This window comes from Schistocerca cancellata, chromosome 3, assembly GCF_023864275.1.
Source record: "Schistocerca cancellata isolate TAMUIC-IGC-003103 chromosome 3, iqSchCanc2.1, whole genome shotgun sequence".
NCBI classification, from domain to species: domain Eukaryota; kingdom Metazoa; phylum Arthropoda; class Insecta; order Orthoptera; family Acrididae; genus Schistocerca; species Schistocerca cancellata.
In genome coordinates this window covers 319,985,747-320,012,506 of record NC_064628.1, presented here as the reverse complement: position 1 = coordinate 320,012,506, position 26,760 = coordinate 319,985,747, and the positions used below count along the sequence as shown (strand labels likewise).

General features: G+C 50.0%; 1 protein-coding gene and 40 non-coding genes across 41 annotated transcripts in view; all 41 read right to left on the bottom strand.

Moving 5' to 3' along the window:
• The window catches only part of LOC126176288 (uncharacterized), a 109,751-nt gene extending 107,181 nt beyond the window's left edge, over window positions 1-2,570 (bottom strand). Inside the window, exon 1 of the mRNA XM_049923438.1 lies at window positions 1,945-2,570. Coding sequence (XP_049779395.1) covers window positions 1,945-2,570 — 626 coding nt within the window. The remainder of the gene's footprint in view (window positions 1-1,944) is intronic.
• A 1,309-nt stretch (window positions 2,571-3,879) lies between these two features.
• Trnaf-gaa (transfer RNA phenylalanine (anticodon GAA)) lies at window positions 3,880-3,952 on the bottom strand. Its single transcript has one exon. It is a non-coding gene; the product is annotated as a tRNA-Phe (tRNA).
• A 611-nt stretch (window positions 3,953-4,563) lies between these two features.
• On the bottom strand, window positions 4,564-4,645 carry Trnas-uga (transfer RNA serine (anticodon UGA)). The gene has a single exon. It is a non-coding gene; the product is annotated as a tRNA-Ser (tRNA).
• Window positions 4,646-5,341: 696 nt separating this feature from the next.
• Window positions 5,342-5,423, bottom strand: Trnas-cga (transfer RNA serine (anticodon CGA)). The gene has a single exon. It is a non-coding gene; the product is annotated as a tRNA-Ser (tRNA).
• Window positions 5,424-5,561: 138 nt separating this feature from the next.
• Window positions 5,562-5,634, bottom strand: Trnak-uuu (transfer RNA lysine (anticodon UUU)). The gene has a single exon. It is a non-coding gene; the product is annotated as a tRNA-Lys (tRNA).
• A 539-nt stretch (window positions 5,635-6,173) lies between these two features.
• Window positions 6,174-6,246, bottom strand: Trnaf-gaa (transfer RNA phenylalanine (anticodon GAA)). The gene has a single exon. It is a non-coding gene; the product is annotated as a tRNA-Phe (tRNA).
• A 611-nt stretch (window positions 6,247-6,857) lies between these two features.
• Trnas-uga (transfer RNA serine (anticodon UGA)) lies at window positions 6,858-6,939 on the bottom strand. Its single transcript has one exon. It is a non-coding gene; the product is annotated as a tRNA-Ser (tRNA).
• Window positions 6,940-7,637: 698 nt separating this feature from the next.
• Trnas-cga (transfer RNA serine (anticodon CGA)) lies at window positions 7,638-7,719 on the bottom strand. The gene has a single exon. It is a non-coding gene; the product is annotated as a tRNA-Ser (tRNA).
• A 138-nt stretch (window positions 7,720-7,857) lies between these two features.
• On the bottom strand, window positions 7,858-7,930 carry Trnak-uuu (transfer RNA lysine (anticodon UUU)). Its single transcript has one exon. It is a non-coding gene; the product is annotated as a tRNA-Lys (tRNA).
• Window positions 7,931-8,469: 539 nt separating this feature from the next.
• Trnaf-gaa (transfer RNA phenylalanine (anticodon GAA)) lies at window positions 8,470-8,542 on the bottom strand. The gene has a single exon. It is a non-coding gene; the product is annotated as a tRNA-Phe (tRNA).
• A 611-nt stretch (window positions 8,543-9,153) lies between these two features.
• On the bottom strand, window positions 9,154-9,235 carry Trnas-uga (transfer RNA serine (anticodon UGA)). The gene has a single exon. It is a non-coding gene; the product is annotated as a tRNA-Ser (tRNA).
• Window positions 9,236-9,931: 696 nt separating this feature from the next.
• On the bottom strand, window positions 9,932-10,013 carry Trnas-cga (transfer RNA serine (anticodon CGA)). The gene has a single exon. It is a non-coding gene; the product is annotated as a tRNA-Ser (tRNA).
• A 138-nt stretch (window positions 10,014-10,151) lies between these two features.
• On the bottom strand, window positions 10,152-10,224 carry Trnak-uuu (transfer RNA lysine (anticodon UUU)). The gene has a single exon. It is a non-coding gene; the product is annotated as a tRNA-Lys (tRNA).
• Window positions 10,225-10,763: 539 nt separating this feature from the next.
• Trnaf-gaa (transfer RNA phenylalanine (anticodon GAA)) lies at window positions 10,764-10,836 on the bottom strand. Its single transcript has one exon. It is a non-coding gene; the product is annotated as a tRNA-Phe (tRNA).
• A 611-nt stretch (window positions 10,837-11,447) lies between these two features.
• Window positions 11,448-11,529, bottom strand: Trnas-uga (transfer RNA serine (anticodon UGA)). The gene has a single exon. It is a non-coding gene; the product is annotated as a tRNA-Ser (tRNA).
• A 696-nt stretch (window positions 11,530-12,225) lies between these two features.
• Trnas-cga (transfer RNA serine (anticodon CGA)) lies at window positions 12,226-12,307 on the bottom strand. The gene has a single exon. It is a non-coding gene; the product is annotated as a tRNA-Ser (tRNA).
• Window positions 12,308-12,445: 138 nt separating this feature from the next.
• Window positions 12,446-12,518, bottom strand: Trnak-uuu (transfer RNA lysine (anticodon UUU)). The gene has a single exon. It is a non-coding gene; the product is annotated as a tRNA-Lys (tRNA).
• A 539-nt stretch (window positions 12,519-13,057) lies between these two features.
• Trnaf-gaa (transfer RNA phenylalanine (anticodon GAA)) lies at window positions 13,058-13,130 on the bottom strand. Its single transcript has one exon. It is a non-coding gene; the product is annotated as a tRNA-Phe (tRNA).
• A 611-nt stretch (window positions 13,131-13,741) lies between these two features.
• On the bottom strand, window positions 13,742-13,823 carry Trnas-uga (transfer RNA serine (anticodon UGA)). Its single transcript has one exon. It is a non-coding gene; the product is annotated as a tRNA-Ser (tRNA).
• A 705-nt stretch (window positions 13,824-14,528) lies between these two features.
• On the bottom strand, window positions 14,529-14,610 carry Trnas-cga (transfer RNA serine (anticodon CGA)). Its single transcript has one exon. It is a non-coding gene; the product is annotated as a tRNA-Ser (tRNA).
• A 138-nt stretch (window positions 14,611-14,748) lies between these two features.
• On the bottom strand, window positions 14,749-14,821 carry Trnak-uuu (transfer RNA lysine (anticodon UUU)). The gene has a single exon. It is a non-coding gene; the product is annotated as a tRNA-Lys (tRNA).
• Window positions 14,822-15,360: 539 nt separating this feature from the next.
• Trnaf-gaa (transfer RNA phenylalanine (anticodon GAA)) lies at window positions 15,361-15,433 on the bottom strand. Its single transcript has one exon. It is a non-coding gene; the product is annotated as a tRNA-Phe (tRNA).
• Window positions 15,434-16,044: 611 nt separating this feature from the next.
• On the bottom strand, window positions 16,045-16,126 carry Trnas-uga (transfer RNA serine (anticodon UGA)). Its single transcript has one exon. It is a non-coding gene; the product is annotated as a tRNA-Ser (tRNA).
• A 697-nt stretch (window positions 16,127-16,823) lies between these two features.
• On the bottom strand, window positions 16,824-16,905 carry Trnas-cga (transfer RNA serine (anticodon CGA)). The gene has a single exon. It is a non-coding gene; the product is annotated as a tRNA-Ser (tRNA).
• A 138-nt stretch (window positions 16,906-17,043) lies between these two features.
• Trnak-uuu (transfer RNA lysine (anticodon UUU)) lies at window positions 17,044-17,116 on the bottom strand. Its single transcript has one exon. It is a non-coding gene; the product is annotated as a tRNA-Lys (tRNA).
• Window positions 17,117-17,655: 539 nt separating this feature from the next.
• Trnaf-gaa (transfer RNA phenylalanine (anticodon GAA)) lies at window positions 17,656-17,728 on the bottom strand. The gene has a single exon. It is a non-coding gene; the product is annotated as a tRNA-Phe (tRNA).
• Window positions 17,729-18,339: 611 nt separating this feature from the next.
• Window positions 18,340-18,421, bottom strand: Trnas-uga (transfer RNA serine (anticodon UGA)). Its single transcript has one exon. It is a non-coding gene; the product is annotated as a tRNA-Ser (tRNA).
• Window positions 18,422-19,119: 698 nt separating this feature from the next.
• On the bottom strand, window positions 19,120-19,201 carry Trnas-cga (transfer RNA serine (anticodon CGA)). Its single transcript has one exon. It is a non-coding gene; the product is annotated as a tRNA-Ser (tRNA).
• A 138-nt stretch (window positions 19,202-19,339) lies between these two features.
• Trnak-uuu (transfer RNA lysine (anticodon UUU)) lies at window positions 19,340-19,412 on the bottom strand. The gene has a single exon. It is a non-coding gene; the product is annotated as a tRNA-Lys (tRNA).
• A 539-nt stretch (window positions 19,413-19,951) lies between these two features.
• On the bottom strand, window positions 19,952-20,024 carry Trnaf-gaa (transfer RNA phenylalanine (anticodon GAA)). Its single transcript has one exon. It is a non-coding gene; the product is annotated as a tRNA-Phe (tRNA).
• Window positions 20,025-20,635: 611 nt separating this feature from the next.
• Trnas-uga (transfer RNA serine (anticodon UGA)) lies at window positions 20,636-20,717 on the bottom strand. The gene has a single exon. It is a non-coding gene; the product is annotated as a tRNA-Ser (tRNA).
• Window positions 20,718-21,414: 697 nt separating this feature from the next.
• Window positions 21,415-21,496, bottom strand: Trnas-cga (transfer RNA serine (anticodon CGA)). The gene has a single exon. It is a non-coding gene; the product is annotated as a tRNA-Ser (tRNA).
• A 138-nt stretch (window positions 21,497-21,634) lies between these two features.
• On the bottom strand, window positions 21,635-21,707 carry Trnak-uuu (transfer RNA lysine (anticodon UUU)). The gene has a single exon. It is a non-coding gene; the product is annotated as a tRNA-Lys (tRNA).
• Window positions 21,708-22,246: 539 nt separating this feature from the next.
• Window positions 22,247-22,319, bottom strand: Trnaf-gaa (transfer RNA phenylalanine (anticodon GAA)). Its single transcript has one exon. It is a non-coding gene; the product is annotated as a tRNA-Phe (tRNA).
• A 611-nt stretch (window positions 22,320-22,930) lies between these two features.
• Window positions 22,931-23,012, bottom strand: Trnas-uga (transfer RNA serine (anticodon UGA)). Its single transcript has one exon. It is a non-coding gene; the product is annotated as a tRNA-Ser (tRNA).
• A 698-nt stretch (window positions 23,013-23,710) lies between these two features.
• Trnas-cga (transfer RNA serine (anticodon CGA)) lies at window positions 23,711-23,792 on the bottom strand. Its single transcript has one exon. It is a non-coding gene; the product is annotated as a tRNA-Ser (tRNA).
• Window positions 23,793-23,930: 138 nt separating this feature from the next.
• Window positions 23,931-24,003, bottom strand: Trnak-uuu (transfer RNA lysine (anticodon UUU)). Its single transcript has one exon. It is a non-coding gene; the product is annotated as a tRNA-Lys (tRNA).
• A 539-nt stretch (window positions 24,004-24,542) lies between these two features.
• Trnaf-gaa (transfer RNA phenylalanine (anticodon GAA)) lies at window positions 24,543-24,615 on the bottom strand. The gene has a single exon. It is a non-coding gene; the product is annotated as a tRNA-Phe (tRNA).
• Window positions 24,616-25,226: 611 nt separating this feature from the next.
• On the bottom strand, window positions 25,227-25,308 carry Trnas-uga (transfer RNA serine (anticodon UGA)). The gene has a single exon. It is a non-coding gene; the product is annotated as a tRNA-Ser (tRNA).
• Window positions 25,309-26,005: 697 nt separating this feature from the next.
• Window positions 26,006-26,087, bottom strand: Trnas-cga (transfer RNA serine (anticodon CGA)). The gene has a single exon. It is a non-coding gene; the product is annotated as a tRNA-Ser (tRNA).
• Window positions 26,088-26,225: 138 nt separating this feature from the next.
• Trnak-uuu (transfer RNA lysine (anticodon UUU)) lies at window positions 26,226-26,298 on the bottom strand. Its single transcript has one exon. It is a non-coding gene; the product is annotated as a tRNA-Lys (tRNA).
• Window positions 26,299-26,760: the final 462 nt, after the last annotated feature.

The window sequence follows — 26,760 nt, the reverse complement described above, 5'->3', positions numbered from 1 at the left end:
AGGACCACCTGTGCAGACTCCGGAGAGAGGCCCATGCGTTGCAAAACTGCGCGTAAGAAGCCGTGGTCGACGCGGTCGAATGCGTGGTCAAAATCTACGGCGACAAGGGCGCCTCGTATTTTGCAGGCCGCCGTCAAAGCAATTACGTCGCGGTATGCTCCTAACGCCGTATGAATGTTGCTGACACCACCTAAACATGTTTGATCGGTGTGGATGGCTTTCCCGATAGCGGTGTGGAGACGCGCGCGGAGGATACGGGCGAAGATCTTGTAGTCGTTGTTGAGGAGTGTGAGTGGGCGAAAGTCCTGCCACCTACAACCACCATTCGGTTTCGGTACTGGGATCAAGATGCCTTCTGTGAATTCTGTGGGGACAGTGAAATCAGGACGGATCAGGTCTTGAAACATTTGGAGCCACTTGTCACCCATAAGGTGGTAAAAAGTGCGGTAGAATTCCAGGGGTAAACCGTCCGGTCCAGGCGACTTGTTCGGTGCTCCACGTGCCAAGGCCGATGTCAGCTCGTCGGGTGTAATGGGCAACAGCAGACTATCATCGGGTGCCACGTCCCGAGGGGCGGGAAAATCGTGCAACAGCTCGTCATAATCACGTACATTTCGCGGATCTTCCATGTACAAGGTCCCATAGTGTCTGGCGAACGTGTGCGCGATGTCCGTTTGTGTCACTGCGCGGCCGCCCTCCTCCGTGTTTACCGCCGTAATGAGCTGACGTTTGCGGTGGCGCCTCTCGCGCACAATGTGATACACTGACGCTGTTTCGTTGGGGATACAGTCTTGCACTCGCGCACGGATGCGGACACCTTCGAGCTGCTCGGTCCTGATGCGAAGGAGACGAGCTTTGATGCGTTGTACTGACATCTGACGCTCGGGAGACGGCGGTTGCGTCGCCAGCTCACGTAACGCTGTATAGTAAAATTCCGATGTTGCCCTTTGCCAGTTCGATCTGTCACGCCCGTAGGCCATCAAGGTCTTTCGGAGTGCAGGTTTGACACATCCCAGCCACCACAGCAACGTGGAAGCATACATGGGCAGGCGCCTGATACATCGACGCCACGTGTCAGTGACTGCTCGCTGACACGCTTCCTCGCGAAGGAGGGAGACGTTCAGCGTCCACGGGCCCCTGCTGCGTCTTGTGAGTTGTCGGGGTAAGGTGACAGTGCAGATGTACGCGAGATGGTCCGTGAAGGCCGTCGGCCAGAGTTCTGCATCACGGGTTGCTGTGCGGAGGGCACGCGAGACGTATATCCGATCCAGACGACTGGCAGAATGGCTGGTAAAGTGCGTATATCCACTCTGGGTCCCGTGATGTAAGAGCCATGTGTCGTGGAGCGCGAGGTCACGTATCAATGCTTGTAGAGCCGGGCATGGGACGTAATGCGGTATCTGGTCCTCGGGCCGCAGAACACTGTTAAAATCGCCGCCCACTATGTAATGGTCCATATTTCCTTGCAATAGTGGGGCTATCTCCTCCGAATAGAAGACATGCCTGTCACCACGGTGCGAATTACCGGAGGGAGCGTAGACGTTAATGAGGCGGACTGCGCCAAGTGTGAGTGCGATGCCTCGCCCGTTCGGCAAGTACGTCGCGTCTGTCGCGTCTATGCCATCTCGGAGAAGGATGGCCGTTCCTCCTGCACCATCACCTAAGGGTAGGCTGTAGGTGGTGTAGCCATATAGGTCTAAACGCAGCTCGGGACGGACCTCCTGGAGAAGGGCAATGTCCAAGTCTGCCGCTCTGATCATGTCGTGTAACATGCGGGTCTTGACAGTGGAGTGGACACCATTTACATTGACTGTTCCCACACGGTATGACTGAGACATATCAAGTGGCGGAGGCAGTGTGCCGGTGCAAGCCCACAGTGATCTCACACACCACACAGCCATCCATCTGCATGCTGTGCATTACTGTACCGTATGAGTCCCTGACTGGCAGAGCCCTCCGGGCTCAATGTCAGCCATGGGCTCTGGCGGAGATATCAATGTTTGCTGTGCATCATCTGCCTCCATATCGTCTGCCCAATCACCAAGAGACGATTGTGATGTCATTGGGGGCTGGTCGGTTTCACAGGAGTCGACGCAATGCGCCTCGTTTTCTGGGCCACCAGATTTAGGAGAGTGTTCCTTGTCTTCAGGCACCTTCTGGTGAATGATGCCACTGGAGGCCGTTGCAATTGTGGACGAGTCAACGAAGTCGATGTCTTCCGCCGGCTTCACATCCCTGTCCTGTTCTTCAGCTGACAATCGCCTCTTCTTGTGTCGCTTGGGTGATCTTTGCTTTCGGGTCCGAGATTCGACATCCACTAAAGGGCGGGGCTCGACACAGTCTCGGTCGCTAGGAACACCTGTGTCAGATTCCGACAGTGACGGTGGCTGGGTGTCCACGACGTTGCGGTGGGCAGAGGCTGTAGGAACCTCTGCACCGTTGGGCTGCGGCGTCGTCGACGGCGCTGACTCTCCAACGGAGCTGGCAGCGGCTTGAGGAGGTAGCAGGTTTTGATCATCCATCACATCATGGCGTGCCGCCTCCACGTATGTTAGCGGGAGAGAGGTCATAGTGGATCGTTGGGGAAGTTCATTGCGGGGCACCTGAACGAGGCGGCGCTGCAGACACTCAGTTCTAACATGGCCTTCCTGGCCGCAGCCCGAGCAGGTCCTCGGTTGTCCATCATATATAACAATTGCGCGGCAGCCACCAACGAAAACATACGATGGAACGTGCTTCTTAAGTTCTATGCGCACTTGTCGTACCCCGTTAAGGACAGGGTACGTTTCGAATGTGTTCCATTTCTCCTCTGTGTGGCTCAGAACTGTGCCGTATGGCCGCAGCGCATCAACGACTAGGTTGGCAGGAACTTCGAACGGTAGTTCAAAGATGCGCACGGTACGCACCCCCAGACCAGCATGGTCAACTCCTACCACGCTCACGTTACCGTCTGCGTGACAGAAGCGAAAGCCGTTTGCAGATCGTTGGAGTAATCTGTCGCACGCCGCTTCGTCAATCAGTTTGAGGTACACTGTGCTGGTTACAATAGACAGATGAATTCCTATCAGTTCTTGTGGTTGTATGTGCATGATGTCTCGTAGAAACCGTTCAATTTCATGGGCCTTCGGTCTCGTGTACGATGCGTTGAACGTTAGTTTGATTGTAGCTTTTCGATATGAGAACGCCATGTCGGGTCGGTACAGGTACTATACGGCAATACAACGACGCGACCGCGCGCTAGCGGGTAAACAACAACACCTGCGGAGCACTGCCCGGCGCGCCGAGCCCGTCCGCACGGTATCACGGCTGAAAGCCGACTGCCCGACTGAGCTATCCGGGCTCACACAAGGGTGCAAAATCTCCTACGATGCACAACTATACATTGACTCATGTCCTTTACTGTTGTGCAATCGCTGCATGGGGCCGTTACTAATAAAACGTCGCCTAAATGCTGTCTACAAACTTATCGCGCTAAGCCCGTAACACACTATCGAAGACTGCTGACACACGATGCAACAACAAATTGCACCAGCTGTTACGTCTCATACGTTGGAGCAGAGAATTTACGTGTTTTGTCGACACTCACTGGGCAATTGGAAAATTCACAAGCATTTCGAATGCAATGTTTCCCACGCTTTCGCTCATTTCACGGTTCCGTTGAAGACGTTCTTCACCACCTGACACAGAAAAAGGAATGCAGTCGGTAGGATATTTTTAATTCTTTTGCTTCTAAGGGAGTTAGTTGTCTAGTAAGTTCCTCTTATGGCATGCAATAGACAACCAGAACAGCTACAGGAGAGAGTCATTTTTGTTGTCAGTGGTAGTTGCATTATCACAAATGCAGAGTAATTCCATTGGCGTCGCACCAAAACGAGTACCTGCCGAAACCCGGGATCGAACCAGGGACCTTTAGATCTTCAGTCTAACGCTCTCCCAACTGAACTATTTCGGCTGACGTCGAAGGTTGCCATTTGCATGTGTTCGTTCACTTCTGCCTCGCTGCCAATTTCACAGTCACCTTCGTCTGATAAGACACAGGGACGCTGAAGGGCGAGCAGCCGATGCAGTGAAGTTCCACACACATTTCTTCAGCTTCCGTCATCGTAACAAGCAAACATGTCGACTCGATTCGTGTGATATTGAATTCGCTGACTTGACGTGACGCCACGCTGACGCTAGAAAACCCGTGCTATATCGATGCCAGGGGCAACTCGTGTGCAGAGAACGAGACACAAGGAGGAGTGAGCCTCTCCACCATATGAGAGGCAGTATCTAGCAGATACACACGGTAAAACATTCGACTTGCGTTAGCTCATAAATTGCTACATGTCATCGTCTGTAAGCTAAAATGGACACATCTGCACTGCCCAGTGAGGCGACACTTGTACTAACACCTGGTGGACGGCTGTGAGACGAGGAGATGAGCTGCGGCTTCTGGGCGCGACTGTAACGCTGCGCCCTCGATCAAATAACACTGCACATTGCTGGTGACCCACGTGTTTAGTAGTGACGCAACTGCTAGGATGCAGCTCAACGTCCGCCTTTTGAGAGCGAGAAAATTTTCGCAGTCGGCAGGACTCGAACCTACGCTCCCAGAGGGAATCTGATTTCAAGTCAGACGCCTTAACCACTCGGCCACGACTGCCGGTGGCGGAAGCGACTCCCGACAAGTCAAACCGCCATCTTTAGAAGCAATCTGGTGGCAGAAAACGGCGTGGCCTCACTCTTTGCTCTAGGGTTTCCATTAGCCGTTACGAAAGTGTACTAATTTTCGCCCAGACAGGGACTTGAACCCAGGACCCTTCGGTTGAAAACCTAACGCTCTACCGACTCAGCTACGCGGGCCCACGCACGAGCATTATCGTACAGCTGCGTGGTGTGCGAGTGTTTCGCATGTCGTAATTGCTGGCTTATGGCTCCAATGGCGACTTCCCACTGACGCACCGCTGACGCTAGTTTTCTGTCGTCTTAAAACGATGGACATACCTCCAAGCAGCTGCGAGATCTTAAGAAAAGAAAAAAAAAAAAACGCTGCACTACTGCTTTTGCCGCACTCGAATGATTGAAATTGCGATTCTTAAAAAGAAAATGAAATGTTAGCTCTGTCCAACACTTTCGAGCACATCTGTGTACTCACCATCTCAGCGACGGCTTTCTGCAGTCCCAGCGTCAGTGCGAGGTGAACCGATAGGCACAGTAAGCAGCGGTCGTCGCGAAAACTCAGTATTCTTAAAACGGAAATTTTCGTCTTGTTGAGAATGGCGTCACTGGTTGCACCCGCATTCGCCCACGCATGTCACATGTGTGCGAAAACGTTTGCTCCTGTTTACGCAAAATCGCACGCAGCCGGTAGGATTCGAACCTACGCTCCCAGAGGGAATCTGATTTCGAGTCAGACGCCTTAACCACTCGGCCACGACTGCCGTTAGCGCGGTGTTCTCCCGACACATGCAACTGCTACCGTTTAAAACACTGTGGTGTCAGAAAACGGCGTAGCTGCATTATTTTCCGTAGCGTTTCCGCCGCTACCAGACGAATCGTTACCAAAGTATTAAAATTTCCGCCCGAACAGGGACTTGAACCCTGGACCCTTAGGTTAAAAGCCTAATGCTCTACCGACTGAGCTATCCGGGCTCACACAAGGGTGCAAAATCTCCTACGATGCACAACTATACATTGACTCATGTCCTTTACTGTTGTGCAATCGCTGCATGGGGCCGTCACTAATAAAACGTCGCCTAAATGCTGTCTACAAACTTATCGCGCTAAGCCCGTAACACACTATCGAAGACTGCTGACACACGATGCAACAACAAATTGCACCAGCTGTTACGTCTCATACGTTGGAGCAGAGAATTTACGTGTTTTGTCGACACTCACTGGGCAATTGGAAAATTCACAAGCATTTCGAATGCAATGTTTCCCACGCTTTCGCTCATTTCACGGTTCCGTTGAAGACGTTCTTCACCACCTGACACAGAAAAAGGAATGCAGTCGGTAGGATATTTTTAATTCTTTTGCTTCTAAGGGAGTTAGTTGTCTAGTAAGTTCCTCTTATGGCATGCAATAGACAACCAGAACAGCTACAGGAGAGAGTCATTTTTGTTGTCAGCGGTAGTTGCATTATCACAAATGCAGAGTAATTCCATTGGCGTCGCACCAAAACGAGTACCTGCCGAAACCCGGGATCGAACCAGGGACCTTTAGATCTTCAGTCTAACGCTCTCCCAACTGAGCTATTTCGGCTGACGTCGAAGGTTGCCATTTGCATGTGTTCGTTCACTTCTGCCTCGCTGCCAATTTCACAGTCACCTTCGTCTGATAAGACACAGGGACGCTGAAGGGCGAGCAGCCGATGCAGTGAAGTTCCACACACATTTCTTCAGCTTCCGTCATCGTAACAAGCAAACATGTCGACTCGATTCGTGTGATATTGAATTCGCTGACTTGACGTGACGCCACGCTGACGCTAGAAAACCCGTGCTATATCGATGCCAGGGGCAACTCGTGTGCAGAGAACGAGACACAAGAAGGAGTGAGCCTCTCCACCATATGAGAGGCAGTATCTAGCAGATACACACGGTAAAACATTCGACTTGCGTTAGCTCATAAATTGCTACATGTCATCGTCTGTAAGCTAAAATGGACACATCTGCACTGCCCAGTGAGGCGACACTTGTACTAACACCTGGTGGACGGCTGTGAGACGAGGAGATGAGCTGCGGCTTCTGGGCGCGACTGTAACGCTGCGCCCTCGATCAAATAACACTGCACATTGCTGGTGACCCACGTGTTTAGTAGTGACGCAACTGCTAGGATGCAGCTCAACGTCCGCCTTTTGAGAGCGAGAAAATTTTCGCAGTCGGCAGGACTCGAACCTACGCTCCCAGAGGGAATCTGATTTCAAGTCAGACGCCTTAACCACTCGGCCACGACTGCCGGTGGCGGAAGCGACTCCCGACAAGTCAAACCGCCATCTTTAGAAGCAATCTGGTGGCAGAAAACGGCGTGGCCTCACTCTTTGCTCTAGGGTTTCCATTAGCCGTTACGAAAGTGTACTAATTTTCGCCCAGACAGGGACTTGAACCCAGGACCCTTCGGTTGAAAACCTAACGCTCTACCGACTCAGCTACGCGGGCCCACGCACGAGCATTATCGTACAGCTGCGTGGTGTGCGAGTGTTTCGCATGTCGTAATTGCTGGCTTATGGCTCCAATGGCGACTTCCCACTGACGCACCGCTGACGCTAGTTTTCTGTCGTCTTAAAACGATGGACATACCTCCAAGCAGCTGCGAGATCTTAAGAAAAGAAAAAAAAAAAAAAACGCTGCACTACTGCTTTTGCCGCACTCGAATGATTGAAATTGCGATTCTTAAAAAGAAAATGAAATGTTAGCTCTGTCCAACACTTTCGAGCACATCTGTGTACTCACCATCTCAGCGACGGCTTTCTGCAGTCCCAGCGTCAGTGCGAGGTGAACCGATAGGCACAGTAAGCAGCGGTCGTCGCGAAAACTCAGTATTCTTAAAACGGAAATTTTCGTCTTGTTGAGAATGGCGTCACTGGTTGCACCCGCATTCGCCCACGCATGTCACATGTGTGCGAAAACGTTTGCTCCTCTTTACGCAAAATCGCACGCAGCCGGTAGGATTCGAACCTACGCTCCCAGAGGGAATCTGATTTCGAGTCAGACGCCTTAACCACTCGGCCACGACTGCCGTTAGCGCGGTGTTCTCCCGACACATGCAACTGCTACCGTTTAAAACACTGTGGTGTCAGAAAACGGCGTAGCTGCATTATTTTCCGTAGCGTTTCCGCCGCTACCAGACGAATCGTTACCAAAGTATTAAAATTTCCGCCCGAACAGGGACTTGAACCCTGGACCCTTAGGTTAAAAGCCTAATGCTCTACCGACTGAGCTATCCGGGCTCACACAAGGGTGCAAAATCTCCTACGATGCACAACTATACATTGACTCATGTCCTTTACTGTTGTGCAATCGCTGCATGGGGCCGTTACTAATAAAACGTCGCCTAAATGCTGTCTACAAACTTATCGCGCTAAGCCCGTAACACACTATCGAAGACTGCTGACACACGATGCAACAACAAATTGCACCAGCTGTTACGTCTCATACGTTGGAGCAGAGAATTTACGTGTTTTGTCGACACTCACTGGGCAATTGGAAAATTCACAAGCATTTCGAATGCAATGTTTCCCACGCTTTCGCTCATTTCACGGTTCCGTTGAAGACGTTCTTCACCACCTGACACAGAAAAAGGAATGCAGTCGGTAGGATATTTTTAATTCTTTTGCTTCTAAGGGAGTTAGTTGTCTAGTAAGTTCCTCTTATGGCATGCAATAGACAACCAGAACAGCTACAGGAGAGAGTCATTTTTGTTGTCAGCGGTAGTTGCATTATCACAAATGCAGAGTAATTCCATTGGCGTCGCACCAAAACGAGTACCTGCCGAAACCCGGGATCGAACCAGGGACCTTTAGATCTTCAGTCTAACGCTCTCCCAACTGAGCTATTTCGGCTGACGTCGAAGGTTGCCATTTGCATGTGTTCGTTCACTTCTGCCTCGCTGCCAATTTCACAGTCACCTTCGTCTGATAAGACACAGGGACGCTGAAGGGCGAGCAGCCGATGCAGTGAAGTTCCACACACATTTCTTCAGCTTCCGTCATCGTAACAAGCAAACATGTCGACTCGATTCGTGTGATATTGAATTCGCTGACTTGACGTGACGCCACGCTGACGCTAGAAAACCCGTGCTATATCGATGCCAGGGGCAACTCGTGTGCAGAGAACGAGACACAAGAAGGAGTGAGCCTCTCCACCATATGAGAGGCAGTATCTAGCAGATACACACGGTAAAACATTCGACTTGCGTTAGCTCATAAATTGCTACATGTCATCGTCTGTAAGCTAAAATGGACACATCTGCACTGCCCAGTGAGGCGACACTTGTACTAACACCTGGTGGACGGCTGTGAGACGAGGAGATGAGCTGCGGCTTCTGGGCGCGACTGTAACGCTGCGCCCTCGATCAAATAACACTGCACATTGCTGGTGACCCACGTGTTTAGTAGTGACGCAACTGCTAGGATGCAGCTCAACGTCCGCCTTTTGAGAGCGAGAAAATTTTCGCAGTCGGCAGGACTCGAACCTACGCTCCCAGAGGGAATCTGATTTCAAGTCAGACGCCTTAACCACTCGGCCACGACTGCCGGTGGCGGAAGCGACTCCCGACAAGTCAAACCGCCATCTTTAGAAGCAATCTGGTGGCAGAAAACGGCGTGGCCTCACTCTTTGCTCTAGGGTTTCCATTAGCCGTTACGAAAGTGTACTAATTTTCGCCCAGACAGGGACTTGAACCCAGGACCCTTCGGTTGAAAACCTAACGCTCTACCGACTCAGCTACGCGGGCCCACGCACGAGCATTATCGTACAGCTGCGTGGTGTGCGAGTGTTTCGCATGTCGTAATTGCTGGCTTATGGCTCCAATGGCGACTTCCCACTGACGCACCGCTGACGCTAGTTTTCTGTCGTCTTAAAACGATGGACATACCTCCAAGCAGCTGCGAGATCTTAAGAAAAGAAAAAAAAAAAAACGCTGCACTACTGCTTTTGCCGCACTCGAATGATTGAAATTGCGATTCTTAAAAAGAAAATGAAATGTTAGCTCTGTCCAACACTTTCGAGCACATCTGTGTACTCACCATCTCAGCGACGGCTTTCTGCAGTCCCAGCGTCAGTGCGAGGTGAACCGATAGGCACAGTAAGCAGCGGTCGTCGCGAAAACTCAGTATTCTTAAAACGGAAATTTTCGTCTTGTTGAGAATGGCGTCACTGGTTGCACCCGCATTCGCCCACGCATGTCACATGTGTGCGAAAACGTTTGCTCCTGTTTACGCAAAATCGCACGCAGCCGGTAGGATTCGAACCTACGCTCCCAGAGGGAATCTGATTTCGAGTCAGACGCCTTAACCACTCGGCCACGACTGTCGTTAGCGCGGTGTTCTCCCGACACATGCAACTGCTACCGTTTAAAACACTGTGGTGTCAGAAAACGGCGTAGCTGCATTATTTTCCGTAGCGTTTCCGCCGCTACCAGACGAATCGTTACCAAAGTATTAAAATTTCCGCCCGAACAGGGACTTGAACCCTGGACCCTTAGGTTAAAAGCCTAATGCTCTACCGACTGAGCTATCCGGGCTCACACAAGGGTGCAAAATCTCCTACGATGCACAACTATACATTGACTCATGTCCTTTACTGTTGTGCAATCGCTGCATGGGGCCGTTACTAATAAAACGTCGCCTAAATGCTGTCTACAAACTTATCGCGCTAAGCCCGTAACACACTATCGAAGACTGCTGACACACGATGCAACAACAAATTGCACCAGCTGTTACGTCTCATACGTTGGAGCAGAGAATTTACGTGTTTTGTCGACACTCACTGGGCAATTGGAAAATTCACAAGCATTTCGAATGCAATGTTTCCCACGCTTTCGCTCATTTCACGGTTCCGTTGAAGACGTTCTTCACCACCTGACACAGAAAAAGGAATGCAGTCGGTAGGATATTTTTAATTCTTTTGCTTCTAAGGGAGTTAGTTGTCTAGTAAGTTCCTCTTATGGCATGCAATAGACAACCAGAACAGCTACAGGAGAGAGTCATTTTTGTTGTCAGCGGTAGTTGCATTATCACAAATGCAGAGTAATTCCATTGGCGTCGCACCAAAACGAGTACCTGCCGAAACCCGGGATCGAACCAGGGACCTTTAGATCTTCAGTCTAACGCTCTCCCAACTGAGCTATTTCGGCTGACGTCGAAGGTTGCCATTTGCATGTGTTCGTTCACTTCTGCCTCGCTGCCAATTTCACAGTCACCTTCGTCTGATAAGACACAGGGACGCTGAAGGGCGAGCAGCCGATGCAGTGAAGTTCCACACACATTTCTTCAGCTTCCGTCATCGTAACAAGCAAACATGTCGACTCGATTCGTGTGATATTGAATTCGCTGACTTGACGTGACGCCACGCTGACGCTAGAAAACCCGTGCTATATCGATGCCAGGGGCAACTCGTGTGCAGAGAACGAGACACAAGAAGGAGTGAGCCTCTCCACCATATGAGAGGCAGTATCTAGCAGATACACACGGTAAAACATTCGACTTGCGTTAGCTCATAAATTGCTACATGTCATCGTCTGTAAGCTAAAATGGACACATCTGCACTGCCCAGTGAGGCGACACTTGTACTAACACCTGGTGGACGGCTGTGAGACGGGGAGATGAGCTGCGGCTTCTGGGCGCGACTGTAACGCTGCGCCCTCGATCAAATAACACTGCACATTGCTGGTGACCCACGTGTTTAGTAGTGACGCAACTGCTAGGATGCAGCTCAACGTCCGCCTTTTGAGAGCGAGATAATTTTCGCAGTCGGCAGGACTCGAACCTACGCTCCCAGAGGGAATCTGATTTCAAGTCAGACGCCTTAACCACTCGGCCACGACTGCCGGTGGCGGAAGCGACTCCCGACAAGTCAAACCGCCATCTTTAGAAGCAATCTGGTGGCAGAAAACGGCGTGGCCTCACTCTTTGCTCTAGGGTTTCCATTAGCCGTTACGAAAGTGTACTAATTTTCGCCCAGACAGGGACTTGAACCCAGGACCCTTCGGTTGAAAACCTAACGCTCTACCGACTCAGCTACGCGGGCCCACGCACGAGCATTATCGTACAGCTGCGTGGTGTGCGAGTGTTTCGCATGTCGTAATTGCTGGCTTATGGCTCCAATGGCGACTTCCCACTGACGCACCGCTGACGCTAGTTTTCTGTCGTCTTAAAACGATGGACATACCTCCAAGCAGCTGCGAGATCTTAAGAAAAGAAAAAAAAAAAAACGCTGCACTACTGCTTTTGCCGCACTCGAATGATTGAAATTGCGATTCTTAAAAAGAAAATGAAATGTTAGCTCTGTCCAACACTTTCGAGCACATCTGTGTACTCACCATCTCAGCGACGGCTTTCTGCAGTCCCAGCGTCAGTGCGAGGTGAACCGATAGGCACAGTAAGCAGCGGTCGTCGCGAAAACTCAGTATTCTTAAAACGGAAATTTTCGTCTTGTTGAGAATGGCGTCACTGGTTGCACCCGCATTCGCCCACGCATGTCACATGTGTGCGAAAACGTTTGCTCCTGTTTACGCAAAATCGCACGCAGCCGGTAGGATTCGAACCTACGCTCCCAGAGGGAATCTGATTTCGAGTCAGACGCCTTAACCACTCGGCCACGACTGTCGTTAGCGCGGTGTTCTCCCGACACATGCAACTGCTACCGTTTAAAACACTGTGGTGTCAGAAAACGGCGTAGCTGCATTATTTTCCGTAGCGTTTCCGCCGCTACCAGACGAATCGTTACCAAAGTATTAAAATTTCCGCCCGAACAGGGACTTGAACCCTGGACCCTTAGGTTAAAAGCCTAATGCTCTACCGACTGAGCTATCCGGGCTCACACAAGGGTGCAAAATCTCCTACGATGCACAACTATACATTGACTCATGTCCTTTACTGTTGTGCAATCGCTGCATGGGGCCGTTACTAATAAAACGTCGCCTAAATGCTGTCTACAAACTTATCGCGCTAAGCCCGTAACACACTATCGAAGACTGCTGACACACGATGCAACAACAAATTGCACCAGCTGTTACGTCTCATACGTTGGAGCAGAGAATTTACGTGTTTTGTCGACACTCACTGGGCAATTGGAAAATTCACAAGCATTTCGAATGCAATGTTTCCCACGCTTTCGCTCATTTCACGGTTCCGTTGAAGACGTTCTTCACCACCTGACACAGAAAAAGGAATGCAGTCGGTAGGATATTTTTAATTCTTTTGCTTCTAAGGGAGTTAGTTGTCTAGTAAGTTCCTCTTATGGCATGCAATAGACAACCAGAACAGCTACAGGAGAGAGTCATTTTTGTTGTCAGCGGTAGTTGCATTATCACAAATGCAGAGTAATTCCATTGGCGTCGCACCAAAACGAGTACCTGCCGAAACCCGGGATCGAACCAGGGACCTTTAGATCTTCAGTCTAACGCTCTCCCAACTGAGCTATTTCGGCTGACGTCGAAGGTTGCCATTTGCATGTGTTCGTTCACTTCTGCCTCGCTGCCAATTTCACAGTCACCTTCGTCTGATAAGACACAGGGACGCTGAAGGGCGAGCAGCCGATGCAGTGAAGTTCCACACACATTTCTTCAGCTTCCGTCATCGTAACAAGCAAACATGTCGACTCGATTCGTGTGATATTGAATTCGCTGACTTGACGTGACGCCACGCTGACGCTAGAAAACCCGTGCTATATCGATGCCAGGGGCAACTCGTGTGCAGAGAACGAGACACAAGAAGGAGTGAGCCTCTCCACCATATGAGAGGCAGTATCTAGCAGATACACACGGTAAAACATTCGACTTGCGTTAGCTCATAAATTGCTACATGTCATCGTCTGTAAGCTAAAATGGACACATCTGCACTGCCCAGTGAGGCGACACTTGTACTAACACCTGGTGGACGGCTGTGAGACGGGGAGATGAGCTGCGGCTTCTGGGCGCGACTGTAACGCTGCGCCCTCGATCAAATAACACTGCACATTGCTGGTGACCCACGTGTTTAGTAGTGACGCAACTGCTAGGATGCAGCTCAACGTCCGCCTTTTGAGAGCGAGATAATTTTCGCAGTCGGCAGGACTCGAACCTACGCTCCCAGAGGGAATCTGATTTCAAGTCAGACGCCTTAACCACTCGGCCACGACTGCCGGTGGCGGAAGCGACTCCCGACAAGTCAAACCGCCATCTTTAGAAGCAATCTGGTGGCAGAAAACGGCGTGGCCTCACTCTTTGCTCTAGGGTTTCCATTAGCCGTTACGAAAGTGTACTAATTTTCGCCCAGACAGGGACTTGAACCCAGGACCCTTCGGTTGAAAACCTAACGCTCTACCGACTCAGCTACGCGGGCCCACGCACGAGCATTATCGTACAGCTGCGTGGTGTGCGAGTGTTTCGCATGTCGTAATTGCTGGCTTATGGCTCCAATGGCGACTTCACCGACTTCCCACTGACGCACCGCTGACGCTAGTTTTCTGTCGTCTTAAAACGATGGACATACCTCCAAGCAGCTGCGAGATCTTAAGAAAAGAAAAAAAAAAAAACGCTGCACTACTGCTTTTGCCGCACTCGAATGATTGAAATTGCGATTCTTAAAAAGAAAATGAAATGTTAGCTCTGTCCAACACTTTCGAGCACATCTGTGTACTCACCATCTCAGCGACGGCTTTCTGCAGTCCCAGCGTCAGTGCGAGGTGAACCGATAGGCACAGTAAGCAGCGGTCGTCGCGAAAACTCTGTATTCTTAAAACGGAAATTTTCGTCTTGTTGAGAATGGCGTCACTGGTTGCACCCGCATTCGCCCACGCATGTCACATGTGTGCGAAAACGTTTGCTCCTGTTTACGCAAAATCGCACGCAGCCGGTAGGATTCGAACCTACGCTCCCAGAGGGAATCTGATTTCGAGTCAGACGCCTTAACCACTCGGCCACGACTGCCGTTAGCGCGGTGTCCTCCCGACACATGCAACTGCTACCGTTTAAAACACTGTGGTGTCAGAAAACGGCGTAGCTGCATTATTTTCCGTAGCGTTTCCGCCGCTACCAGACGAATCGTTACCAAAGTATTAAAATTTCCGCCCGAACAGAGACTTGAACCCTGGACCCTTAGGTTAAAAGCCTAATGCTCTACCGACTGAGCTATCCGGGCTCACACAAGGGTGCAAAATCTCCTACGATGCACAACTATACATTGACTCATGTCCTTTACTGTTGTGCAATCGCTGCATGGGGCCGTTACTAATAAAACGTCGCCTAAATGCTGTCTACAAACTTATCGCGCTAAGCCCGTAACACACTATCGAAGACTGCTGACACACGATGCAACAACAAATTGCACCAGCTGTTACGTCTCATACGTTGGAGCAGAGAATTTACGTGTTTTGTCGACACTCACTGGGCAATTGGAAAATTCACAAGCATTTCGAATGCAATGTTTCCCACGCTTTCGCTCATTTCACGGTTCCGTTGAAGACGTTCTTCACCACCTGACACAGAAAAAGGAATGCAGTCGGTAGGATATTTTTAATTCTTTTGCTTCTAAGGGAGTTAGTTGTCTAGTAAGTTCCTCTTATGGCATGCAATAGACAACCAGAACAGCTACAGGAGAGAGTCATTTTTGTTGTCAGCGGTAGTTGCATTATCACAAATGCAGAGTAATTCCATTGGCGTCGCACCAAAACGAGTACCTGCCGAAACCCGGGATCGAACCAGGGACCTTTAGATCTTCAGTCTAACGCTCTCCCAACTGAGCTATTTCGGCTGACGTCGAAGGTTGCCATTTGCATGTGTTCGTTCACTTCTGCCTCGCTGCCAATTTCACAGTCACCTTCGTCTGATAAGACACAGGGACGCTGAAGGGCGAGCAGCCGATGCAGTGAAGTTCCACACACATTTCTTCAGCTTCCGTCATCGTAACAAGCAAACATGTCGACTCGATTCGTGTGATATTGAATTCGCTGACTTGACGTGACGCCACGCTGACGCTAGAAAACCCGTGCTATATCGATGCCAGGGGCAACTCGTGTGCAGAGAACGAGACACAAGGAGGAGTGAGCCTCTCCACCATATGAGAGGCAGTATCTAGCAGATACACACGGTAAAACATTCGACTTGCGTTAGCTCATAAATTGCTACATGTCATCGTCTGTAAGCTAAAATGGACACATCTGCACTGCCCAGTGAGGCGACACTTGTACTAACACCTGGTGGACGGCTGTGAGACGAGGAGATGAGCTGCGGCTTCTGGGCGCGACTGTAACGCTGCGCCCTCGATCAAATAACACTGCACATTGCTGGTGACCCACGTGTTTAGTAGTGACGCAACTGCTAGGATGCAGCTCAACGTCCGCCTTTTGAGAGCGAGAAAATTTTCGCAGTCGGCAGGACTCGAACCTACGCTCCCAGAGGGAATCTGATTTCAAGTCAGACGCCTTAACCACTCGGCCACGACTGCCGGTGGCGGAAGCGACTCCCGACAAGTCAAACCGCCATCTTTAGAAGCAATCTGGTGGCAGAAAACGGCGTGGCCTCACTCTTTGCTCTAGGGTTTCCATTAGCCGTTACGAAAGTGTACTAATTTTCGCCCAGACAGGGACTTGAACCCAGGACCCTTCGGTTGAAAACCTAACGCTCTACCGACTCAGCTACGCGGGCCCACGCACGAGCATTATCGTACAGCTGCGTGGTGTGCGAGTGTTTCGCATGTCGTAATTGCTGGCTTATGGCTCCAATGGCGACTTCCCACTGACGCACCGCTGACGCTAGTTTTCTGTCGTCTTAAAACGATGGACATACCTCCAAGCAGCTGCGAGATCTTAAGAAAAGAAAAAAAAAAAAAACGCTGCACTACTGCTTTTGCCGCACTCGAATGATTGAAATTGCGATTCTTAAAAAGAAAATGAAATGTTAGCTCTGTCCAACACTTTCGAGCACATCTGTGTACTCACCATCTCAGCGACGGCTTTCTGCAGTCCCAGCGTCAGTGCGAGGTGAACCGATAGGCACAGTAAGCAGCGGTCGTCGCGAAAACTCAGTATTCTTAAAACGGAAATTTTCGTCTTGTTGAGAATGGCGTCACTGGTTGCACCCGCATTCGCCCACGCATGTCACATGTGTGCGAAAACGTTTGCTCCTGTTTACGCAAAATCGCACGCAGCCGGTAGGATTCGAACCTACGCTCCCAGAGGGAATCTGATTTCGAGTCAGACGCCTTAACCACTCGGCCACGACTGCCGTTAGCGCGGTGTTCTCCCGACACATGCAACTGCTACCGTTTAAAACACTGTGGTGTCAGAAAACGGCGTAGCTGCATTATTTTCCGTAGCGTTTCCGCCGCTACCAGACGAATCGTTACCAAAGTATTAAAATTTCCGCCCGAACAGGGACTTGAACCCTGGACCCTTAGGTTAAAAGCCTAATGCTCTACCGACTGAGCTATCCGGGCTCACACAAGGGTGCAAAATCTCCTACGATGCACAACTATACATTGACTCATGTCCTTTACTGTTGTGCAATCGCTGCATGGGGCCGTTACTAATAAAACGTCGCCTAAATGCTGTCTACAAACTTATCGCGCTAAGCCCGTAACACACTATCGAAGACTGCTGACACACGATGCAACAACAAATTGCACCAGCTGTTACGTCTCATACGTTGGAGCAGAGAATTTACGTGTTTTGTCGACACTCACTGGGCAATTGGAAAATTCACAAGCATTTCGAATGCAATGTTTCCCACGCTTTCGCTCATTTCACGGTTCCGTTGAAGACGTTCTTCACCACCTGACACAGAAAAAGGAATGCAGTCGGTAGGATATTTTTAATTCTTTTGCTTCTAAGGGAGTTAGTTGTCTAGTAAGTTCCTCTTATGGCATGCAATAGACAACCAGAACAGCTACAGGAGAGAGTCATTTTTGTTGTCAGCGGTAGTTGCATTATCACAAATGCAGAGTAATTCCATTGGCGTCGCACCAAAACGAGTACCTGCCGAAACCCGGGATCGAACCAGGGACCTTTAGATCTTCAGTCTAACGCTCTCCCAACTGAGCTATTTCGGCTGACGTCGAAGGTTGCCATTTGCATGTGTTCGTTCACTTCTGCCTCGCTGCCAATTTCACAGTCACCTTCGTCTGATAAGACACAGGGACGCTGAAGGGCGAGCAGCCGATGCAGTGAAGTTCCACACACATTTCTTCAGCTTCCGTCATCGTAACAAGCAAACATGTCGACTCGATTCGTGTGATATTGAATTCGCTGACTTGACGTGACGCCACGCTGACGCTAGAAAACCCGTGCTATATCGATGCCAGGGGCAACTCGTGTGCAGAGAACGAGACACAAGAAGGAGTGAGCCTCTCCACCATATGAGAGGCAGTATCTAGCAGATACACACGGTAAAACATTCGACTTGCGTTAGCTCATAAATTGCTACATGTCATCGTCTGTAAGCTAAAATGGACACATCTGCACTGCCCAGTGAGGCGACACTTGTACTAACACCTGGTGGACGGCTGTGAGACGAGGAGATGAGCTGCGGCTTCTGGGCGCGACTGTAACGCTGCGCCCTCGATCAAATAACACTGCACATTGCTGGTGACCCACGTGTTTAGTAGTGACGCAACTGCTAGGATGCAGCTCAACGTCCGCCTTTTGAGAGCGAGAAAATTTTCGCAGTCGGCAGGACTCGAACCTACGCTCCCAGAGGGAATCTGATTTCAAGTCAGACGCCTTAACCACTCGGCCACGACTGCCGGTGGCGGAAGCGACTCCCGACAAGTCAAACCGCCATCTTTAGAAGCAATCTGGTGGCAGAAAACGGCGTGGCCTCACTCTTTGCTCTAGGGTTTCCATTAGCCGTTACGAAAGTGTACTAATTTTCGCCCAGACAGGGACTTGAACCCAGGACCCTTCGGTTGAAAACCTAACGCTCTACCGACTCAGCTACGCGGGCCCACGCACGAGCATTATCGTACAGCTGCGTGGTGTGCGAGTGTTTCGCATGTCGTAATTGCTGGCTTATGGCTCCAATGGCGACTTCCCACTGACGCACCGCTGACGCTAGTTTTCTGTCGTCTTAAAACGATGGACATACCTCCAAGCAGCTGCGAGATCTTAAGAAAAGAAAAAAAAAAAAAAACGCTGCACTACTGCTTTTGCCGCACTCGAATGATTGAAATTGCGATTCTTAAAAAGAAAATGAAATGTTAGCTCTGTCCAACACTTTCGAGCACATCTGTGTACTCACCATCTCAGCGACGGCTTTCTGCAGTCCCAGCGTCAGTGCGAGGTGAACCGATAGGCACAGTAAGCAGCGGTCGTCGCGAAAACTCAGTATTCTTAAAACGGAAATTTTCGTCTTGTTGAGAATGGCGTCACTGGTTGCACCCGCATTCGCCCACGCATGTCACATGTGTGCGAAAACGTTTGCTCCTGTTTACGCAAAATCGCACGCAGCCGGTAGGATTCGAACCTACGCTCCCAGAGGGAATCTGATTTCGAGTCAGACGCCTTAACCACTCGGCCACGACTGCCGTTAGCGCGGTGTTCTCCCGACACATGCAACTGCTACCGTTTAAAACACTGTGGTGTCAGAAAACGGCGTAGCTGCATTATTTTCCGTAGCGTTTCCGCCGCTACCAGACGAATCGTTACCAAAGTATTAAAATTTCCGCCCGAACAGAGACTTGAACCCTGGACCCTTAGGTTAAAAGCCTAATGCTCTACCGACTGAGCTATCCGGGCTCACACAAGGGTGCAAAATCTCCTACGATGCACAACTATACATTGACTCATGTCCTTTACTGTTGTGCAATCGCTGCATGGGGCCGTTACTAATAAAACGTCGCCTAAATGCTGTCTACAAACTTATCGCGCTAAGCCCGTAACACACTATCGAAGACTGCTGACACACGATGCAACAACAAATTGCACCAGCTGTTACGTCTCATACGTTGGAGCAGAGAATTTACGTGTTTTGTCGACACTCACTGGGCAATTGGAAAATTCACAAGCATTTCGAATGCAATGTTTCCCACGCTTTCGCTCATTTCACGGTTCCGTTGAAGACGTTCTTCACCACCTGACACAGAAAAAGGAATGCAGTCGGTAGGATATTTTTAATTCTTTTGCTTCTAAGGGAGTTAGTTGTCTAGTAAGTTCCTCTTATGGCATGCAATAGACAACCAGAACAGCTACAGGAGAGAGTCATTTTTGTTGTCAGCGGTAGTTGCATTATCACAAATGCAGAGTAATTCCATTGGCGTCGCACCAAAACGAGTACCTGCCGAAACCCGGGATCGAACCAGGGACCTTTAGATCTTCAGTCTAACGCTCTCCCAACTGAGCTATTTCGGCTGACGTCGAAGGTTGCCATTTGCATGTGTTCGTTCACTTCTGCCTCGCTGCCAATTTCACAGTCACCTTCGTCTGATAAGACACAGGGACGCTGAAGGGCGAGCAGCCGATGCAGTGAAGTTCCACACACATTTCTTCAGCTTCCGTCATCGTAACAAGCAAACATGTCGACTCGATTCGTGTGATATTGAATTCGCTGACTTGACGTGACGCCACGCTGACGCTAGAAAACCCGTGCTATATCGATGCCAGGGGCAACTCGTGTGCAGAGAACGAGACACAAGGAGGAGTGAGCCTCTCCACCATATGAGAGGCAGTATCTAGCAGATACACACGGTAAAACATTCGACTTGCGTTAGCTCATAAATTGCTACATGTCATCGTCTGTAAGCTAAAATGGACACATCTGCACTGCCCAGTGAGGCGACACTTGTACTAACACCTGGTGGACGGCTGTGAGACGAGGAGATGAGCTGCGGCTTCTGGGCGCGACTGTAACGCTGCGCCCTCGATCAAATAACACTGCACATTGCTGGTGACCCACGTGTTTAGTAGTGACGCAACTGCTAGGATGCAGCTCAACGTCCGCCTTTTGAGAGCGAGAAAATTTTCGCAGTCGGCAGGACTCGAACCTACGCTCCCAGAGGGAATCTGATTTCAAGTCAGACGCCTTAACCACTCGGCCACGACTGCCGGTGGCGGAAGCGACTCCCGACAAGTCAAACCGCCATCTTTAGAAGCAATCTGGTGGCAGAAAACGGCGTGGCCTCACTCTTTGCTCTAGGGTTTCCATTAGCCGTTACGAAAGTGTACTAATTTTCGCCCAGACAGGGACTTGAACCCAGGACCCTTCGGTTGAAAACCTAACGCTCTACCGACTCAGCTACGCGGGCCCACGCACGAGCATTATCGTACAGCTGCGTGGTGTGCGAGTGTTTCGCATGTCGTAATTGCTGGCTTATGGCTCCAATGGCGACTTCCCACTGACGCACCGCTGACGCTAGTTTTCTGTCGTCTTAAAACGATGGACATACCTCCAAGCAGCTGCGAGATCTTAAGAAAAGAAAAAAAAAAAAAACGCTGCACTACTGCTTTTGCCGCACTCGAATGATTGAAATTGCGATTCTTAAAAAGAAAATGAAATGTTAGCTCTGTCCAACACTTTCGAGCACATCTGTGTACTCACCATCTCAGCGACGGCTTTCTGCAGTCCCAGCGTCAGTGCGAGGTGAACCGATAGGCACAGTAAGCAGCGGTCGTCGCGAAAACTCAGTATTCTTAAAACGGAAATTTTCGTCTTGTTGAGAATGGCGTCACTGGTTGCACCCGCATTCGCCCACGCATGTCACATGTGTGCGAAAACGTTTGCTCCTGTTTACGCAAAATCGCACGCAGCCGGTAGGATTCGAACCTACGCTCCCAGAGGGAATCTGATTTCGAGTCAGACGCCTTAACCACTCGGCCACGACTGCCGTTAGCGCGGTGTTCTCCCGACACATGCAACTGCTACCGTTTAAAACACTGTGGTGTCAGAAAACGGCGTAGCTGCATTATTTTCCGTAGCGTTTCCGCCGCTACCAGACGAATCGTTACCAAAGTATTAAAATTTCCGCCCGAACAGGGACTTGAACCCTGGACCCTTAGGTTAAAAGCCTAATGCTCTACCGACTGAGCTATCCGGGCTCACACAAGGGTGCAAAATCTCCTACGATGCACAACTATACATTGACTCATGTCCTTTACTGTTGTGCAATCGCTGCATGGGGCCGTTACTAATAAAACGTCGCCTAAATGCTGTCTACAAACTTATCGCGCTAAGCCCGTAACACACTATCGAAGACTGCTGACACACGATGCAACAACAAATTGCACCAGCTGTTACGTCTCATACGTTGGAGCAGAGAATTTACGTGTTTTGTCGACACTCACTGGGCAATTGGAAAATTCACAAGCATTTCGAATGCAATGTTTCCCACGCTTTCGCTCATTTCACGGTTCCGTTGAAGACGTTCTTCACCACCTGACACAGAAAAAGGAATGCAGTCGGTAGGATATTTTTAATTCTTTTGCTTCTAAGGGAGTTAGTTGTCTAGTAAGTTCCTCTTATGGCATGCAATAGACAACCAGAACAGCTACAGGAGAGAGTCATTTTTGTTGTCAGCGGTAGTTGCATTATCACAAATGCAGAGTAATTCCATTGGCGTCGCACCAAAACGAGTACCTGCCGAAACCCGGGATCGAACCAGGGACCTTTAGATCTTCAGTCTAACGCTCTCCCAACTGAGCTATTTCGGCTGACGTCGAAGGTTGCCATTTGCATGTGTTCGTTCACTTCTGCCTCGCTGCCAATTTCACAGTCACCTTCGTCTGATAAGACACAGGGACGCTGAAGGGCGAGCAGCCGATGCAGTGAAGTTCCACACACATTTCTTCAGCTTCCGTCATCGTAACAAGCAAACATGTCGACTCGATTCGTGTGATATTGAATTCGCTGACTTGACGTGACGCCACGCTGACGCTAGAAAACCCGTGCTATATCGATGCCAGGGGCAACTCGTGTGCAGAGAACGAGACACAAGAAGGAGTGAGCCTCTCCACCATATGAGAGGCAGTATCTAGCAGATACACACGGTAAAACATTCGACTTGCGTTAGCTCATAAATTGCTACATGTCATCGTCTGTAAGCTAAAATGGACACATCTGCACTGCCCAGTGAGGCGACACTTGTACTAACACCTGGTGGACGGCTGTGAGACGAGGAGATGAGCTGCGGCTTCTGGGCGCGACTGTAACGCTGCGCCCTCGATCAAATAACACTGCACATTGCTGGTGACCCACGTGTTTAGTAGTGACGCAACTGCTAGGATGCAGCTCAACGTCCGCCTTTTGAGAGCGAGAAAATTTTCGCAGTCGGCAGGACTCGAACCTACGCTCCCAGAGGGAATCTGATTTCAAGTCAGACGCCTTAACCACTCGGCCACGACTGCCGGTGGCGGAAGCGACTCCCGACAAGTCAAACCGCCATCTTTAGAAGCAATCTGGTGGCAGAAAACGGCGTGGCCTCACTCTTTGCTCTAGGGTTTCCATTAGCCGTTACGAAAGTGTACTAATTTTCGCCCAGACAGGGACTTGAACCCAGGACCCTTCGGTTGAAAACCTAACGCTCTACCGACTCAGCTACGCGGGCCCACGCACGAGCATTATCGTACAGCTGCGTGGTGTGCGAGTGTTTCGCATGTCGTAATTGCTGGCTTATGGCTCCAATGGCGACTTCCCACTGACGCACCGCTGACGCTAGTTTTCTGTCGTCTTAAAACGATGGACATACCTCCAAGCAGCTGCGAGATCTTAAGAAAAGAAAAAAAAAAAAAAACGCTGCACTACTGCTTTTGCCGCACTCGAATGATTGAAATTGCGATTCTTAAAAAGAAAATGAAATGTTAGCTCTGTCCAACACTTTCGAGCACATCTGTGTACTCACCATCTCAGCGACGGCTTTCTGCAGTCCCAGCGTCAGTGCGAGGTGAACCGATAGGCACAGTAAGCAGCGGTCGTCGCGAAAACTCAGTATTCTTAAAACGGAAATTTTCGTCTTGTTGAGAATGGCGTCACTGGTTGCACCCGCATTCGCCCACGCATGTCACATGTGTGCGAAAACGTTTGCTCCTGTTTACGCAAAATCGCACGCAGCCGGTAGGATTCGAACCTACGCTCCCAGAGGGAATCTGATTTCGAGTCAGACGCCTTAACCACTCGGCCACGACTGCCGTTAGCGCGGTGTTCTCCCGACACATGCAACTGCTACCGTTTAAAACACTGTGGTGTCAGAAAACGGCGTAGCTGCATTATTTTCCGTAGCGTTTCCGCCGCTACCAGACGAATCGTTACCAAAGTATTAAAATTTCCGCCCGAACAGGGACTTGAACCCTGGACCCTTAGGTTAAAAGCCTAATGCTCTACCGACTGAGCTATCCGGGCTCACACAAGGGTGCAAAATCTCCTACGATGCACAACTATACATTGACTCATGTCCTTTACTGTTGTGCAATCGCTGCATGGGGCCGTTACTAATAAAACGTCGCCTAAATGCTGTCTACAAACTTATCGCGCTAAGCCCGTAACACACTATCGAAGACTGCTGACACACGATGCAACAACAAATTGCACCAGCTGTTACGTCTCATACGTTGGAGCAGAGAATTTACGTGTTTTGTCGACACTCACTGGGCAATTGGAAAATTCACAAGCATTTCGAATGCAATGTTTCCCACGCTTTCGCTCATTTCACGGTTCCGTTGAAGACGTTCTTCACCACCTGACACAGAAAAAGGAATGCAGTCGGTAGGATATTTTTAATTCTTTTGCTTCTAAGGGAGTTAGTTGTCTAGTAAGTTCCTCTTATGGCATGCAATAGACAACCAGAACAGCTACAGGAGAGAGTCATTTTTGTTGTCAGCGGTAGTTGCATTATCACAAATGCAGAGTAATTCCATTGGCGTCGCACCAAAACGAGTACCTGCCGAAACCCGGGATCGAACCAGGGACCTTTAGATCTTCAGTCTAACGCTCTCCCAACTGAGCTATTTCGGCTGACGTCGAAGGTTGCCATTTGCATGTGTTCGTTCACTTCTGCCTCGCTGCCAATTTCACAGTCACCTTCGTCTGATAAGACACAGGGACGCTGAAGGGCGAGCAGCCGATGCAGTGAAGTTCCACACACATTTCTTCAGCTTCCGTCATCGTAACAAGCAAACATGTCGACTCGATTCGTGTGATATTGAATTCGCTGACTTGACGTGACGCCACGCTGACGCTAGAAAACCCGTGCTATATCGATGCCAGGGGCAACTCGTGTGCAGAGAACGAGACACAAGAAGGAGTGAGCCTCTCCACCATATGAGAGGCAGTATCTAGCAGATACACACGGTAAAACATTCGACTTGCGTTAGCTCATAAATTGCTACATGTCATCGTCTGTAAGCTAAAATGGACACATCTGCACTGCCCAGTGAGGCGACACTTGTACTAACACCTGGTGGACGGCTGTGAGACGAGGAGATGAGCTGCGGCTTCTGGGCGCGACTGTAACGCTGCGCCCTCGATCAAATAACACTGCACATTGCTGGTGACCCACGTGTTTAGTAGTGACGCAACTGCTAGGATGCAGCTCAACGTCCGCCTTTTGAGAGCGAGAAAATTTTCGCAGTCGGCAGGACTCGAACCTACGCTCCCAGAGGGAATCTGATTTCAAGTCAGACGCCTTAACCACTCGGCCACGACTGCCGGTGGCGGAAGCGACTCCCGACAAGTCAAACCGCCATCTTTAGAAGCAATCTGGTGGCAGAAAACGGCGTGGCCTCACTCTTTGCTCTAGGGTTTCCATTAGCCGTTACGAAAGTGTACTAATTTTCGCCCAGACAGGGACTTGAACCCAGGACCCTTCGGTTGAAAACCTAACGCTCTACCGACTCAGCTACGCGGGCCCACGCACGAGCATTATCGTACAGCTGCGTGGTGTGCGAGTGTTTCGCATGTCGTAATTGCTGGCTTATGGCTCCAATGGCGACTTCCCACTGACGCACCGCTGACGCTAGTTTTCTGTCGTCTTAAAACGATGGACATACCTCCAAGCAGCTGCGAGATCTTAAGAAAAGAAAAAAAAAAAAAACGCTGCACTACTGCTTTTGCCGCACTCGAATGATTGAAATTGCGATTCTTAAAAAGAAAATGAAATGTTAGCTCTGTCCAACACTTTCGAGCACATCTGTGTACTCACCATCTCAGCGACGGCTTTCTGCAGTCCCAGCGTCAGTGCGAGGTGAACCGATAGGCACAGTAAGCAGCGGTCGTCGCGAAAACTCAGTATTCTTAAAACGGAAATTTTCGTCTTGTTGAGAATGGCGTCACTGGTTGCACCCGCATTCGCCCACGCATGTCACATGTGTGCGAAAACGTTTGCTCCTCTTTACGCAAAATCGCACGCAGCCGGTAGGATTCGAACCTACGCTCCCAGAGGGAATCTGATTTCGAGTCAGACGCCTTAACCACTCGGCCACGACTGCCGTTAGCGCGGTGTTCTCCCGACACATGCAACTGCTACCGTTTAAAACACTGTGGTGTCAGAAAACGGCGTAGCTGCATTATTTTCCGTAGCGTTTCCGCCGCTACCAGACGAATCGTTACCAAAGTATTAAAATTTCCGCCCGAACAGGGACTTGAACCCTGGACCCTTAGGTTAAAAGCCTAATGCTCTACCGACTGAGCTATCCGGGCTCACACAAGGGTGCAAAATCTCCTACGATGCACAACTATACATTGACTCATGTCCTTTACTGTTGTGCAATCGCTGCATGGGGCCGTTACTAATAAAACGTCGCCTAAATGCTGTCTACAAACTTATCGCGCTAAGCCCGTAACACACTATCGAAGACTGCTGACACACGATGCAACAACAAATTGCACCAGCTGTTACGTCTCATACGTTGGAGCAGAGAATTTACGTGTTTTGTCGACACTCACTGGGCAATTGGAAAATTCACAAGCATTTCGAATGCAATGTTTCCCACGCTTTCGCTCATTTCACGGTTCCGTTGAAGACGTTCTTCACCACCTGACACAGAAAAAGGAATGCAGTCGGTAGGATATTTTTAATTCTTTTGCTTCTAAGGGAGTTAGTTGTCTAGTAAGTTCCTCTTATGGCATGCAATAGACAACCAGAACAGCTACAGGAGAGAG